The sequence below is a fragment of the Cryptomeria japonica genome, chromosome 8, assembly GCF_030272615.1.
Source record: "Cryptomeria japonica chromosome 8, Sugi_1.0, whole genome shotgun sequence".
NCBI classification, from domain to species: Eukaryota; Viridiplantae; Streptophyta; class Pinopsida; order Cupressales; family Cupressaceae; genus Cryptomeria; species Cryptomeria japonica.
The window spans coordinates 403,425,590-403,442,994 of record NC_081412.1 but is presented as its reverse complement, the minus strand read 5'-3'; the positions used below and the strand labels follow the sequence as shown (position 1 = coordinate 403,442,994).

The window sequence follows — 17,405 nt, the reverse complement described above, 5'->3', positions numbered from 1 at the left end:
AATTTGAATTTGAGCCATTGAATGAACATGTATTAATTACCAAGTTCGATCTCTTGCCCTAGGATTACAACACTAATCTGTCAAATGCCCCAAAACAATAATAAAATCAATTTACTTTTTGAAGTTATTTTATTTTTGTTTAGGGTTTATTTTCATTTTTTTTTTTTGACTTCACGCTAGTGCAAAATAAAAAAACAAGGGATGTTAAGTTGAGGATTTAGATAAACAAACCCTAGAAATTGTGTATGGAGTTTTATCCACTATAACATCTTTGTTCAATATTGTAAACATTCAATTGGTGATAAATATGGTTTACCCGCCAAGGTTTTGCAAAGCCTAAAGTGTAGGGTATATTAACCTCCTTGGCAAAATCCTATTCGTTGGCCAAATCTAGCATGAGCATAAGGCCTGACATACTTTTAGGTTTTAGTGATTTGTTGATTTGGGAACCAACACCATCATTGTAGAGATTCAAAAGGCCAAGATGGATGAAGAAAGAAATGTGCAACCACTCATTTAATTTTAGAAACCCATATCAACACCTTGAAGAATACAAAAAGAAATCTTAATACACTTTATCAATTTTGCCTCCAATGACCTAACAACATAAGAACCATCAAGGCACAAATGCACTAGATTGAACAACACTTTCTTTAGGTAGCCACCTCATATGACACTATGAAGGATATGGATACTAAGGTTAAAGCACATATGGAAACACTCCATGCACAATTTCAATAGATATAAGATCAAAGGGAGTAGGTAAGAAACCAATTCAAACAACTAAGAGAAGTTGTTAGTCTCTGATTATCACATATAATAGGTCTCATAAGAGATGCACAAAATTGGCACAACAAATCCAAATCCCTACTTTTCTTGCTAACACGCATTTTAACCTTCCATTTTATATATGCTTCTAAATAATTTTTTTTAATTGATGGTCACATATGAAATTAAAATGTTCAACACAATATTCCCTTTTCCATCCGAAATGCTATCCACAACACCACTTTGACTTTCTCTCATATACCTTCATGCGAGATGCTATCCACAACACCACTTTGACTTTCTCTCATATACCTTCATCCGAGATGCTATCCACAACACCACTTTGACTTTCTCTCACATACCTTCACACTATAATATTGTGATTATTGTATGAAGTGGAATATCACATTAAGACATGAAATTCAAGCTTATTCATTTTAAATTCTCCATAATTTGTGCATAAATACGAGGATATTTGACTTTTTTTACTCTTTGCCACCGCAAACCCTAATCCGCAATTTCTTCTCTGCTTAAACTTGTGCATGGGGAGCACAAGAAGATGGAATACAATATTGACTGTTTTTAAAACCAATACACGGGCACTGATAAGCGTTTCATCTTCCAGAGATTGAATTGGTAAGTTTGCTCTCCCGTTTTTCAACTCGATATGTTGTTTTTATTTTTGGTTATTTTTGCGGGCAATAAAGTCGTGATCTTCTCAGAAATATCAAGAGAAGTAAATTTTAAGGCATCTGTTTTAGTGAGGTGGCTTTAAATGTGTATTATTTTAGTTCGTAGGCACTGGGTTACTTTTTACCGTTTCCTTGAATTCAAAACAAAGCAGGCATGTAAGTATTACTCTGTTTTTGGCTCCTCTCCTTATGAATTGATTGGGAGGTATAGGATTTCTGAATCGGATCCGGTCACGCGGACAGGTTTTTATTATTAGTGTTACTTTCTATTCGTTCTATTCTCATTAGATTGGTGGACATGTTCCTGCTGTGCTCATTGCCATTGTTGGGGTCTAAGTAATCACCCTTCTTCACTTCTTATGTGCTAGTTTTCAGTTCATTCCCTATTCAGCTTTGTTGATTTCATTGGAGAAGGTTTTTTCTGCCTGAGAGATTTCTTTCATCTATGTATCCACAACTCTTCCCTCGATTCTAAATATTACTCTTCAGTTTTAGCAGGGAGATAATTGTAAAAATGTTTCAACAGGGAAATGCTTGCCCAAGTCTTTTCATATAGCTGATAAATTATTTTTTAAGCTCTGAAGCTTGCACAGTTTGTAGTTTATAAAATTGGATTTCTTCTGATAATTCTTTTTGATAACTGATGTTATGGATCAGACTATATTAGGCATCGATTCTCAAATACTTTTGTTATCTCTATTACAATATTCTGATTTCAGTTCTCTATTTGTAGGTATAATAAACTTCCCGACATGAAATCCAAGTTCAATGCTTTTGTTCGAAAAATTTAACTCAATAAATTTCCTAATGGACGATCTTTGGCTTAGATACCAAGTTGGATGGGTTAATCCTATCATCTATATGCTAATGCCCTTAAATATTTAAAATATATATATTTTTTCTGCTTGTGTAATATATATGATTCAAATTATATTAAATGGCTTGTAGACATTTTTTAAAGAATACTGCACTTTTATCCATGGAGTTGAGTAATATTGTGCTATTACAAGCCATCCAAGTATCTACCTTCTCCATTACCTTCTCTTGGTGCTTGGTACATCTTGAAAATTTGAAACATATTTTTTTTTCATCATACCATTAATGTCTAAATATTGTGTAGAAATCTTAATATTAGAAATAAAAAATTTGAGATTTGTTGTAGATTTTAGAATACTTCTCAATCACACTTAGGCCTGCATATATTTTAGTCCAAAGCTCTATGGCATTTAGAAATTTTAGCCACCGCAGTGAACACCTTTTGTTTTCATGTATCTGACCTTTAAATGTTATGAGAAATTTTTAAAAAAGGAATGATTTTATTGCATTCTTTTGAATTAAATGAAAGGTTTATAAAATCATGTGGGTTTTAAAATCCAGTGGTTAAAATGATTTTCTTTATTGAAAAACATAGTACAATTAAGCAGACACCATCCAAATTTTGACATAGTACAATTAAGCAGACACCATCCAAATTTTGTTTTGGTGAATCATTTGCAGCTCTTGATGGTGCAGGTGCTAGTCTTTAATATAGCCATCTGCTATTTATACAACCCATTAACCCTTTCCTCACCTCCAACTACAATTTCAATCACCAAAGCAACAACAAAAATCAGGCACAATGGGTCTCTTGTTTTATTTCATTTCTTTACCATAAATCCGAATTAAACTTGTTAGGCAGTTGGTATTTCAAGTCACTCATTATTCTCATTGTATATATAAATGTTTTTACATAACAAATTTTATTTTATAGTTGAACTTGAAATTATTAGTAATCTGGAAAAAACCCAGGGTTTCACTTAGGGTTTTATCTAGTTAGCAATAATTTTTTTTTCTTTCTTCTGACTGATTGAGATTTTGAGGGAGGGGATTCAGTTTAGTGGAGAAGCGAGTGATTTGCAGGCTCAACACTCCACCCGACAATCATGGGTAACACTCCTTAATTGTTGCTTTTTATATTTTCATTTTTTTCTCCAAGTTGATTCTTTCATTGGTAAATTTTTTTTCTTCGAATTAGCTTTATTTGTTATTGGACGTATATCTGAGACATTATACTGCATTGATGCAGGTATCTCACGAGATTCAATGCACAAAAGACGTGCAACGGGAGGAAAGAAGAAGCAATGGAGGAAAAAACGGAAGTAAGGTCTTTATTTACCTTTTAAATTTTATGTGAATGATATATGTTCTTCGTTTGCCATTTTCTTATTGTATTGGAGATTCTAGAACTATTTCACAATGCATTGATTTTAGGTGGTTTTAATAACATTTGACTGGGTTTTTGCCTACGTAACCTGGGGACGCGTCCCCAGCCTAAAACCCCGGTCCCGGTCCCGAGGACTTGGGGGATGACCAGGGGATATTTAAAAACATTAAAAAAATGTCATATTTTTAAATGCAAAAAATATCAATTAAATGCAAATAAAATAATTAAAGTCATTTGAGCTTTTCGGGGGCGTGAAAACCCATGCGGGGGCGCTGCCCGGAAAACACATGCGGGGGCACTGCCTCTCAACCCGGCTGTCAGGGGCGCTGCCCCCAAACCCAGTTGAATAATCTGGGGGAAATTGTGCAGATTAAAGTGGGGAAAATTTAACCTCCAAGTCTGATTAGGTTCCAATAACAACATTATTAAAAATTTAAAAGGCAACGACATTAAATTATTAATATAAGTCTTGACTATGTGATAATTCATAATATCGTTGTCATATTTCATGTTTGACTATATGATATATTTAAAACTTTAAAAGAGAACTACATATATATTTCATCTCTTCCCATATGATATTCATATATTTAAAAGGGAAGGATATGTGCTACTAGCGATAAAAATAATTATTTCCGGATAGTTGTTTAAGTAGAGCACTCAATTTTTCAGCAAATCAAACAAGTGCTGGCATATTGACAATGTATTTTCAATTATGAATGCATATTGAGTTTTGACAATGAATTCTGAATTATGAATGTATATTGAATATTGATAATGAATTCTGAATACAAATGTGGTATTTTAAGGTTCTATAATGTACATATATGAAAGATCCCTGATAGATCTTTGCTGTTAACCTGCTGTAATTTTTTTATTTTTAATTTTGTTTTCCTGTTTATTTAAGTTTTTCTTACAGAACTAGACAGAAGTGCAGAAAGGGTTGTTTGTTTTTGTGTTTTTGATTGTTTTATAGCATAGGAAGGAATAGATAACAGCAAATATGAAGCAATACTGAAATAAATGAGGTATACAACAAAAGTCAGAATTATTGCAAATCGTACCAGGCAGATTTGTCTGAATTACAAAGCCAAACAATGAATCCAATGTATTTCCCAAGCTCTCATACAAATTCGAAGTCAAACTGGAAGATGAAGAATGTTCTCCAACCCCACATACACTGGAAGTGAATACAAGCAATACCCTATACACCACGTGGTGTATTTGCTGCAAATGGCATTCCTCCAGCTACAATGAACCACGTCTCCACTGGAAAGATGGTAGGCTACGCTGAAACCCTACTGAGAATTGATGCCTCTGTCCTTAATCACCACGTACAATGCCTTATAAGTCCGGTGCCAAAGATTGCTGAGGGCTACGTCCCAGCCAATCCTAATCCTGGGGTTTGCGTCCCAGTCTAGAAATCGCTCTCCAGAGCAAATTCATACAAGTTGTCAAATATGCAAAAGATGATGATAGAATGAAGCTCCTATCCCCTTATAACCCCTCTCAATTGCAAATCGAACCCTAATTGTCTCCAAGTGGCATGGTCTAGTGGAAATGTTATAATTTCTTATTTTAAAGTGGTCATGTTACTAGAAAATGACCTTTTTCCTCATAGACAGAAATCCGCTCACTGAATTGCCCTGAGACCAAAGAGAAAGATTTAAAGAATTTCAAGATCTTTCCAACGAGCTATCACACAATAGGATGCGCATCCAGATGAGGCCAAAAATCCCCTTATTACTCCAAAATGGCTAACAACTTGCCTTATTTAATTATTAAACGCTAACTTAGGAAATATTAAAAATATAACCCAAATAGCCACAAAATGCCCAACTGACATTACAAACCCTAAAATCATCCTGTCACCTGTCTGTGACTGAAGTCGGAAATCAAGGATTCACTGGTAGTCTCATCCCTAAAATCTAGGGATGCTCCTAAAATTTAGGAAACAAGCCCAATCTCTCTGAAACTGAACCCAAAGAGGCATCTCATGGAGACCCAACCTTGGGCATGATCAAACCCCCTAAAAAGTAGGAACTGCCTCCTAAAAACAAGGAATGTCTCCCAACTGATCAATAACTGCTAGAACACCAAGTCTCCAACACTGAATAACCATACCGGGTCTCTGTCCAACCCTGTCAGCCTACAAGACCCCATAATAAGCTGACTCACATGTCTCTGCTAGACTGAGCTAGAGTGGGGACATGACAGTCCTCCCCTCTCGGAGATGCTTGCCCACAAGCAACTGTAATGCTGGATGCTGTAAAATGCTCTCACCTTCCCAGGTGGCATCCTCTATGGGAAGATCTCTCCATCGAACCAAATACTCTCGAATCACCCGGCTTCTCAGCCGTCGTTCCCTCACCTCAAGAATCTCATCAGGAACCAAAATCAATTTACCCTCCTCATCCATAGGAGGTAACTCGGGTGAAACTGTAATATGCTGTCCAAGTGCCTTTTTCAGGCAAGATACATGAAATACATTATGAATCCTGCTGCCAGGTGGTAACTCAACCTCATATGCAACCTCTCCCACTCGCCTGAGTACCCTGTATGGACCATAAAAATGTGGTTTGAGCTTCTCAGCTCCCCCCCTTTTTAGGGTGCTCTGCCGATATGGTTGTAAGCGCAGAAAGACCATATCATCCACCTCAAATGCTCTCTCAATCCTGTGCCTGTCTGCGTACATCTTTTGCTGATTCTGGGCCTGCTGTAAATTCTCCCTGAGAGATCTCATGACATCCTGGTTCTCCTGTAACCAATCCTGAGCCAAAGGAACTCTACTATCACTAACTGCCAAATCAGTGAAAGATAATGCCTCATATCCATAGAGAGCTCTGAAAGGCGTCATGCCAATGGACATATGGTGAGTGGTATTATAACAATACTCGCCCAAATACAACCAACGTACCCATGCTTTTTGTTGCCCTGACACATAGTTACGCAAATATCCCTCAACCCACTTGTTGACTATCTCGGTCTGTCCATCAGTTTGAGGGTGGTAACTAGTACTAGGTGTCAACTCAGTGCCTATAAGCTTGAAAAGTTCCTGCCAAAAGGAACTCATGAACCTGCTGTCCCTGTCACTCACAATGGTCTTGGGAAGACCATGGAGTCTAAATACCTCCCTAAAAAATAACTCAGCCACCTGTGATGCTGTGAAATCCAGTGCAATGGGAAAGAAGTGGGCATACTTTGTTAGCCTATCCACAACAACATAAATACAATCTTTCCCCTGAACCCGAGGAAGACCTGTAATGAAATCCATTGAGATCCCTGTCCACTTCTGTTCCGGTATAGGTAGGGGTTGCAACAACCCTGCTGGGTAGGTATGCTCCGACTTGTTCTGCTGACAAGTCATACACTCACGGACATGGCGTAAAACATCATCTTTGAGACCCTTCCAAGAGAATCTCTCACGAACCGCCTTGTAAGTCTTACCATATCCTGGATGTCCTGCTGTAGGAGTATCATGGAGAGCATGCAAAATTTGTTCCTTCAACTGAGAACTCGGAACAAGATAAACCCTACCCTTGTAGTAGATAATATCATCTACCACACTATATCTGTCATCCACTATCAAACCATCCATGATCTCACAAGCATGCTGATCCTTGGAATACTCAACTAAGAGTTGAGCCTTCCAATCTGTTGAAATCTCGCTCAATGAGCAAAGGGCAGCCAATGAAGGTTTCCTAGAGAGTGCATCAGCCACAGTATTATTCTTCCCCTTTATGAATTCGATATCGAAGTCATAAGCCTGAATTTTGCTAATCCATTTTTGTTGTCTATCATTAAGCTCTGTTTGATTTAGGAAGTATTTCAGACTGTTGTGATCAGTTCTTACGACAAATTTGCTGCCAACAAGATACTGTCTGAATTTGGCTAACGCATGCATGATAGCCAACATTTCCTTGTCGTAGGTAGAGTACAACCTCTCATTATTTTGCAACTTTCTGCTCTCATAGGCAATGGGATGTTTGTTCTGCATCAACACGGCTCCTATACCAAATCCTGAGGCATCACACTCTAGAACAAAGGGCTGCGAGAAATCAGGTAGTGCCAAGACAGGACAAGTGCTCATCACCTCCTTGAGTCTATCAAAGACCCCCTGTGCTTGTTCTGTCCATCTGAAGGCCCCCTTTTTTGTAAGATCTGTCAAAGGTGCTGCCAACTGAGAGAACCCCTTCACAAATCTCCTATAATAAGCACACAATCCAAGGAATCCTCGTAACTCCGTAATGTTCTGAGGGACGGGCCAATTTTGAACTGCCTGAATCTTCTCCTCATGCACCTTCACTCCATCAGCACTGATCACATGGCCCAAATATAACACCTCCCTCAATCCAAACTCACATTTGGAAAGCTTAGCAAATAGAGACTGATCCTCCATTATGCCAAGTACCTCCTCAAGATGTCTGAGATGATCCTCCCAAGTACAACTGTAAATCAATATATCATCAAAGAACACTAGAACCGACTTCCTCAACTGCTTGTTGAAGATATGGTTCATACAGGACTGGAAAGTAGCTGGTGCATTGGTAAGGCCAAAAGGCATTACCAGGAACTCATAATGCCCATAGTGACAGCGGAAAGCAGTCTTGTGTACATCCTCAGCGCGTACACGAATCTGATGGTAGCCTGAACGAAGATCAATCTTAGAGAAATAGATAGCCCCATGTAACTCATCCAACAACTCATCTATGCGCGGAATAGGATATCTGGTTTTTATTGTCTTCTTGTTCAAGGCTCTGTAATCAATACACATCCGTAGAGTCCCATCCTTCTTCTTAACCAACACTACGGAAGAAGCAAACGGGCTAGAACTCGGCCGAATGAAACCCATATCTAATAGTTCATGAATTGTCTTCTCAATTTCATCCTTATACGCTCTAGGATGACGATATGGGGTAGTAATCACTGGCTTTGCTCCCTCCTCCAACTCTATACCATGCTCAAAACCTCTATCTGGTGGCACTCCAGGAGGTATATCACCAAATACTCTACCATGATGATCCATCACTGACTGAATGTCCACATGAAACACACGGCCATCTTGGGGTGTGGGTGTTTTGGACTTAACCAAACAATGCGTAGCCCAGAGTACATCATTATGCCTGAGGATAGTCTCCATCCTGCGAGAAGTCACTTCCCTAGGTCCACCATCTGAAGCTGCCCTCAAAATCACTTTCTTCCCTCCCGACAGAAACTCCAACTGCATACGGTGGTGATCAATAATGTAACGCCCAATACCCTGTAACCACTGCATGCCCAAAACCACATCATAATCCTCTATAGGAAGCACATAAAAATCATCAGTCAAAGTATAATTCCCCATCTGAATACTAAGCTGTGGAATCCGTTTGGTGCAACCCAAAACTGCACCATCTGCCACCTTCACTCCAAAACCACCAAACTCCTCATACTGCAAGCCACGCCTCTCAACTAATTTCTGATCAATAAAGTAATGCGTAGCACCTGTGTCAACCAAGCTGGTGACCCGCTTACCCTTAAGTGTACCTTTCAACCGGAAGGCATGAAACTTAGGATAACTGGAGAGAGTAGCCATAGCTACTTTGGCTGACCCCAACGGCTCAGGGATGTCTAGCTCCAATTGTGTCTGAACCTGCTCAACATCCTTTGTATCATCCTCAATATCAGTATCAAGAACCTCCTCATCTCCTAACTCAGAAGTCACCTCAATCAAATGAACCTTTCCTTTACCCATGCAACGGTGTCCTGGTTCCCAAGGTTCCTTGCAGGAAAAACATAACTTTTTCCTCCTCAATTCATTCCTCGTTTCCTGATTCATCCAAGGGGTTTTCGCTGAAGTCCCTTCTTTGTTCTGGGATGTATTGGCCTTTTGTGCAGGCCGTGAATCTCTAAATGGTTTCTTATCTGCCTGATAAGAAGTGGGAACAGTATCTAATCTCAATGTCACCTCAATAGCCTCCTTAAGAGTTGCTGGTTGGAAAGCACGCACTAGTCCCTTTAGCCTATCCTGCAAGCCCTCAATGAACAACATCACACTACGTCTCTGGGGCATATCTGGTACCATCACTGCAATACGTTGGAACTCATTAATATAGGCTTCTGCATGACCGGTTTGTCTAAGGTGAGCCAACTCCCTATAATAAAGTTCTGTATCCTTACGGTCAAACCGTGCAATGAGACGCTCAGTGAACTCAGTATAGGAGTGAACTAAGGTGTGATCTTGGGTGACCAATCCATGGTGCCACCAATCATAGGCAATCCCCTCTAAATGCAATACAGCAATCTGAATAGCCTCACGCTCAGGCATGGGCCTCAATGAAAGATATATGTCCAGCTTGTGGATCCACGCTCGTGCGCTAGTGTCTCCTGTGCCATTATATGGGGCCAATGTAATCTTCCCAGTAGCTCTATTCAAATCATAATTCTGCTGCTGCTGGTGTGGTCTATTACCACGATCTCCCCTGAACCTGGTTGTATCTCTACGCTGTGCACAATACTGGGGAAGAGGGAAAATGTCCCTAACCTCAGGGGGTAGAGCTCTCCACTCAGCTGTGGCTGCTAAAATTGACTCCTGGAACTCAACCTCCGGTGGTTCCACTTGTGCTGGTTGTTCACCTGGTATGAACTGAGGAAGCAATGGCCTATTCGTAGTAGGTGTACGATGGCGGTGCCTCCTGCTGGAATGATGGGAACTCCCAACTGAAGATTGGGACTGATGGCTGCGGTGACTACCAGCCACTGAAGGTGACCTACCATGCCTACCTCTGTGTCCATCCATATCCAAACGATCCAAGGTATCTTGTAACCTATCTAATGCCTGGGCGATCCTGGGCTGAGTAGTGATAAGAGTCCTCATCATCTCTCTCTCTTCCTCATCCTGATTTCTTCTGCCGTCCACCTGTTCCTCAGCCATGACTGGATTCTGTTCTATCCCAAACTCACGCTCGTACTGAGCTCTTCTGCGTGTGTAATACCTATTTATATCCGCTCTACCCGAATGCATAGAAATAAAGTTTGATTAACCCCACAGGCTGGCAGAATACATGGCTCTGATACCACTGAAAGATCCCTGATAGATCTTTGCTGTTAACCTGCTGTAATTTTTTTATTTTTAATTTTGTTTTCCTGTTTATTTAAGTTTTTCTTACAGAACTAGACAGAAGTGCAGAAAGGGTTGTTTGTTTTTGTGTTTTTGATTGTTTTATAGCATAGGAAGGAATAGATAACAGCAAATATGAAGCAATACTGAAATAAATGAGGTATACAGCAAAAGTCAGAATTATTGCAAATCGTACCAGGCAGATTTGTCTGAATTACAAAGCCAAACAATGAATCCAATGTATTTCCCAAGCTCTCATACAAATTCGAAGTCAAACTGGAAGATGAAGAATGTTCTCCAACCCCACATACACTGGAAGTGAATACAAGCAATACCCTATACACCACGTGGTGTATTTGCTGCAAATGGCATTCCTCCAGCTGCAATGAACCACGTCTCCACTGGAAAGATGGTAGGCTACGCTGAAACCCTATTGAGAATTGATGCCTCTGTCCTTAATCACCACGCACAATGCCTTATAAGTCCGGTGCCAAAGATTGCTGAGGGCTACGTCCCAGCCAATCCTAATCCTGGGGTTTGCGTCCCAGTCTAGAAATCGCTCTCCAGAGCAAATTCATACAAGTTGTCAAATATGCAAAAGATGATGATAGAATGAAGCTCCTATCCCCTTATAACCCCTCTCAATTGCAAATCGAACCCTAATTGTCTCCAAGTGGCGTGGTCTAGTGGAAATGTTATAATTTCTTATTTTAAAGTGGTCATGTTACTAGAAAATGACCTTTTTCCTCATAGACAGAAATCCGCTCACTGAATTGCCCTGAGACCAAAGAGAAAGTTCAAAGATTTAAAGAATTTCAAGATCTTTCCAACGAGCTATCACACAATAGGATGCGCATCCAGATGAGGCCAAAAATCCCCTTATTACTCCAAAATGGCTAACAACTTGCCTTATTTAATTATTAAACGCTAACTTAGGAAATATTAAAAATATAATCCAAATAGCCACAAAATGCCCAACTGACATTACAAACCCTAAAATCATCCTGTCACCTGTCTGTGACTGAAGTCGGAAATCAAGGATTCACTGGTAGTCTCATCCCTAAAATCTAGGGATGCTCCTAAAATTTAAGAAACAAGCCCAATCTCTCTGAAACTGAACCCAAAGAGGCATCTCATGGAGACCCAACCTTGGGCATGATCAAACCCCCTAAAAAGTAGGAACTGCCTCCTAAAAACAAGGAATGTCTCCCAACTGATCAATAACTGCTAGAACACCAAGTCTCCAACACTGAATAACCATACCGGGTCTCTGTCCAACCCTGTCAGCCTACAAGACCCCATAATAAGCTGACTCACATGTCTCTGCTAGACTGAGCTAGAGTGGGGACATGACAATATAGCTGCTTTATCCATGTTTTCATATAATGTATATATACATGCTTTATCTATTTTTTCGTATGAAAATTTAAATTTCTCTATATATTTTAAATTTTCCCTATATTTTATATGGCCGTCCCCTTTGCTATCCCCCACCGTCCCTAAAATTGACAAAAAAATTTACTATCCCAGAAACTCATCCCACCGTCCCCTGCCTGTCCCTGTCCCGAAAACTCGGGGTAACATAGGTTTTTGCTTCTTCCTTTGAAAGTTTAAATTGTGCGTATATGATATCATTTAGGTATCAGCGAATTTTAAAATATGTTGATAAGATAAAAGCTGTGATGTATATTGTCAAAAGGGCTTTCATTCATTACAAGACTTACCTCTATGATCCCCGGTGACATGGCCCCTGCCCAAAATGACCTTATCTCCTGCGGAGATGGGCTGGAAACATCCCCACCTCGTCCTTTTTTTTTTTTCCTAAATTTTGGAAATGTCTCTGGGTCGAAAAAAAATTTGCTGGGTACATTGGGGGACATCCAGACGTCCTCCATCTGTCACAGGGGCGGCTAGCTGTCCTCCCATAGTCCGAGGCACATCAGTTAAATTTTGGAAATGTCTCTGGGATGTAAAAAATAATTGCTGGGTACATTGGGGGACATCCAGACGTCCCCCATCTGTCACAGGGGCGGTTAGCTGTCCTCCCACAGACTGAGGCACATCAGTTAGTTTTAGCTTTTTTTAAAAAGCTTACAACCTTTCAATCCTTATTTGGTTTATGACAATGCCCATCCAAGAATTATAAAAAGATATTGAAATACCGTGCACCTTGTAGGTCTCTGTGATTTTGAAGGTCTTTATTAGGGCCTGGTCCCTTGATCCTGCTGGGAGCTACACCCCCAGACCCTTGCAAGGGGTGCTACCCTCATATCCCCACGAGGGGTGCTACCCCTAACCTTGTTGGTAGTGTTGCTCCCAAACCCTCGCCAAACTATAATTCTGAACCCTCACCAAACAACAATTATTAATCATGATCGCAAAATGTTCAAAATACATGTCCCCTGTTGTAGGTCTTCGCATCTTCACAATTGAAGTCACAGTTATAGCTGATCTTGTTTCATACAAGCACTGCCATAGACAAAGATGGCATGCGACTGTCATTATACACTGAACAGACAAATCATAGAACAATCCCATCTATTAGTATCCCGGCTGACGTCAGACTGGAACGTAACCAGTTATTTTTTTTTACTTATGTTCCTTGTTGTTAACGAGTTTGACAACAGATCATGCAGTCTTGAAGGCTTCAGAAAAACTTCAATAATAAATTCCTCACCTGAATATGCTCTCCAATTACCCATCCTCACAAAGATTTTATGATGTTGATGATGAATGTATTATCAATGTTGTCATATGTATAGTGAATATATGAAATTTCTTTGTATTTTAAAATTTTCCCTGTTTTTTAATATCCAAAAAACAGCCCGTCCCTGCCGTCCCCTAAGAAATGACTTTAAAAAAGACGTGTACCTCTATCCCTTGCCATCCCCATCCTGGAAACTTGGGGGTCATTGATGAGAGTCACAATTTCTTGATTTAGAGCGTTTTCAAAAGTTTTACTTTTAATGGGGTTTAAGATCTGTAAATTTACATCTTGAGTGTTCGGTGTTGGTTTGGGGCCTGGGCGTTAGTATGCTTCAAATGTTTGGAAGTTTAAATCTAATCAATTTATCGTTTGCTGAAAGGTTTAGGGTTTGTATCCACAATGGCATGGGTGTGAATTTAGTGGTTGAAATTACAATGGAGGAACTAGAACTAAAAAAGTTAATCATTGATTTCAACAGGCGAATATAGTTGGATTTGGGTTGTCTTATCTTGAAACAACTCTAATGTATCACTCAGTTAATTTCAAACACAGGCATTTGCAGAGCTGTATTTACCCAAGTGTTTACATGTGGAAATGTCAGATGTCTCAATATATTTGTATTTTTTAGTTAGTTTTAAACCTTTTGTTTGTTTGGGCGATCTAGGTACGAGCTGGGAAGACAGCCTGCAATGACAAAGCTCTCAAGCAACAAGACAGTTAGAAGGGTACGTGTGAGGGGAGCAAATTTGAAATGGAGAGCTCTAAGGTTGGATTCTGGTAATTATTCCTGGGGTTCTGAGGCTGTGACTAGGAAAACACGTTTATTGGATGTGGTGTACAATGCATCCAATAATGAGCTTGTGAGGACACAGACTTTGGTTAAGAGTGCTATTGTTCAGGTTGATGCTGCCCCTTTCCGTATTTGGTATCAGCAGCACTATGGCCAGGATATTGGCAGGAAGAAGAAGGCGCCTGCTGTTTCAAAGAAGGAAACTGAGGTATGTAGGCAACAATCTGTTATTTGACTAAATTTGTTTGATAGAAAAAAGAAATACTCCTCGACTGTCAGCTTACTTCAAGAATTACATTTATTCTTTTTGAGCTGCCGTTAATTTGTTTGTACCTTTCTTGTGCATACATAGGAGGGAGAAGCTGCCTCAGAAGAGAAGAGTAGAAGCAAACATGTAATAAGAAAGGTAGAGAAACGTTGTGAGGGTCACAAACTTGACCAACACATGGAAGAGCAGTTTGCTGGTGGCAAGCTCATGGCATGTATTTCCTCTCGCCCTGGACAGTGTGGGCGTGCTGATGGGTATGGACACATTTTTCGATTCTGTTAAAACTTAAGACTTGTGCTGATTCTGAACTTCAGCTAGATGTTTGTTTTTCTTCTAATAATATGATTGAGCTATTTGATTTTCTCCAGATACATTCTTGAAGGCAAAGAGCTTGAATTTTACATGAAAAAGTTGCAGAAGAAGAAAGGAAAGGGTGCTGCTGGTGCTGCTTAAGAATCGTTTTAGATTCTTGAGGCACTTGTTAACATTATTTTTTCTGGTGAACAATTTTGAGTCATACTTAGGGTAAAAAACTCTGGTAATGGCCACGGAGGAATTTGCTTTTGTTTTTACTATTAATTCCTTTTATTTCTTGGATTAGAAATAAAATGTCACTGTCAAAGACCATGCTATTTTATGTGCTCTCTCAGTAGGGTTTAACAGATTTGGCCTTATTATTTATTTGCACAGATGTCCGTACTTCAAATCTGTCTCTGGAGATGCGAATTTTCGTGGCTAGAATGTTGTGCCCGTATCATTTTTCTGACTCCTGGAAACTTCATTTCTCTAGGCATAGTAATAAGCAAGTCAAATCTGGGCCCACATGATAAGTTTTTGTCACCCTCACTTCATTTGTAGACATAGTAGAAGCAAAAAAAAATGGTAATGGAAGGTTCATTAATAAATATCACATGTAATAATAGTGTTGTATTTTTTAGCTTTTTGACCAAAATTAGCTCATTACTGGGACATTTGTGCACTACTACTACTAGGGCATTTGTCCACTACTATTGGCTATTTTGAGTTATCTACTATTGGCGCAAAGGTGAACATGTATTGGACCACACTTTGAAATGTGTACTTTTTGACCTTTGTGCACATAATGAATTCCACAACGTGCATCGTTACTACCCACAAGCCAAAACAATACCTTTAAGCAGTTAAGTCGCATACACAGAGAAAAAAAAAAAAAAATCGTTGAAATCGGATGAACGGTTTAGGAGCTTAAGATGTCGGAAGTTAGCTATGGTGGCTATTGACTCCTTTCCCCCATCTTCTTTCTTAATATTGTAAAATTTATATTTTTGAGGCATAGAAATAAGCAAATTCAAGCTGGGCCCAAATTCCATTTAAATGTTTCCATAACAACATATATTAGTCTAAACTAAACAATTCTTTGAACCGAAAGCAACACTTCTTTAGAAGAGGAGCAAATAGTCAATCATAAGCCATTAGTGCAAGGAATCATTTACTTCAATCTATCTAAACAATAATTTTAACGTAAGGCAATTGATTTTGATAATTAAAGCAGCAAAACAAGGGTGTTGACTCTGTATACAAACAGCCTGTAGGCTGCTATTATTCAGACGTAAGGCAATTGTTTTTGATAATTAAAACAGCAAAACAAGGGTGCTGACTTTGTATGCAAACATCTTGCAGGTATCTTTAAAAAAGAACAGGCCATTAATAGTAGGTCACAAGACCACTGTAAGCAAAACAAAGGCCAAACAGATTTTTAACAACACACTAGCAGAACAGTTAGGAACCCAACTCAAGAGAGAAGAAATTTCACCCACAACTCAAGGAAGAGTTTTTTTTTTTGGGGGGGGGGGGGGTGGGGTGGCAGGTGGAAGAATTACCCCTTCGTGTCCGACAAACGACTGTCCAGGCAATACTTTTGATAGGAATATCAGACAACTGTAGCACTCTGTTATTGCTGTTTTGCTTCATTGATTCATTGTTTTACCTTTAACTTTACAATACAAATTCAATTTCAACGCTAAAAGGGGAGACAACTTACAAGTAAATTTAGTTGATATCTCAGCCTTTTTATTATCTTAATTGGTGAAACCTTAACTTCACCACCATTACACTATTGTTAGATTGATTTAGTTTCAGGTCATGTTTCATATTGAAGACTTGTCACAATTTAATATCATCACCTAGTTTTTGAGCTATGTTTTTTTTTTCATAAGGATCATCATTGATTATAATCATTAATTCAGTTTATTTTATCTATATAATTCTGAAGTTGTTGAGCAAATCTATCTTGCTTTGATATGTTTTAGTGATAAGTATATAAGTATTTAAGTATTTTGTTTGTAGGTGATTTTTTAGAGTTGGGTGGTACATCATCAATTCCAACAAGGACTCCTTTTGACCTAGTCAACAACTAGGTACCCAATGAAAGGCAAAAAATCCTTGCAGCCAAACACACAATTTAAACAAAAACACATTTGCACCTTAAAATTTTCATGATGTTTTATTGAACTAATAAGACATGCATCAACTATATCTCCTCATATGATTAGACAAATGACTTTTCACTTACTCAAAACAAGACAAAAATTTGCTAGAAAGATTTACTAACAATTCTAATATTTTTCGATGAATTGACAATCAAACCTTAATACAAATTATATCTTCTTGCAATGCCAAACTCCTTTTCAGTCACCAAAACTATGATTCTAAAATCTATTTTCAGAAAATTTCATAGCATCCTCTTTTTAATATTTGCATCCCTCTACTTTTTTACCAAATTAGGTTGAAACACCTTTGAAAACAAATTAAATGTCCCTATCCTTACACTAGTCAACAGTGCTAAAAATAAAGTTTTAAAAATAGGCATTGCCACATGTAATACCCATTTGACATCCCA

The 17,405-nt window shown here is 38.8% G+C and overlaps 1 protein-coding gene across 4 annotated transcripts; it reads left to right on the top strand.

Moving 5' to 3' along the window:
* Positions 1 to 1,175: 1,175 nt before the first annotated feature.
* LOC131079462 (small ribosomal subunit protein eS8) lies at positions 1,176 to 15,593 on the top strand. Of its 4 annotated transcripts, XR_009113979.2 has the most exons (7): positions 1,233 to 1,404; positions 3,333 to 3,386; positions 3,526 to 3,598; positions 14,134 to 14,467; positions 14,612 to 14,781; positions 14,896 to 15,065; positions 15,218 to 15,593. XR_009113979.2 is itself a non-coding variant. In XM_058017424.1 (6 exons), exons 2-6 carry the CDS (start codon positions 3,383 to 3,385, stop codon positions 14,978 to 14,980), a joined length of 666 nt encoding a protein of 221 aa, XP_057873407.1. In that variant the 5' UTR covers positions 1,176 to 1,404; positions 3,333 to 3,382; the 3' UTR covers positions 14,981 to 15,214. The 4 variants fall into 4 exon arrangements, 3 of the variants coding, with proteins under 3 accessions (XP_057873407.1, XP_057873409.1, XP_057873408.1); XM_058017424.1 differs by lacking the exon at positions 15,218 to 15,593 and having other exon boundaries at positions 1,176 to 1,404; positions 14,896 to 15,214; XM_058017426.2 differs by lacking the exon at positions 15,218 to 15,593 and having other exon boundaries at positions 1,234 to 1,404; positions 3,320 to 3,386; positions 14,896 to 15,214.
* Positions 15,594 to 17,405: the final 1,812 nt, after the last annotated feature.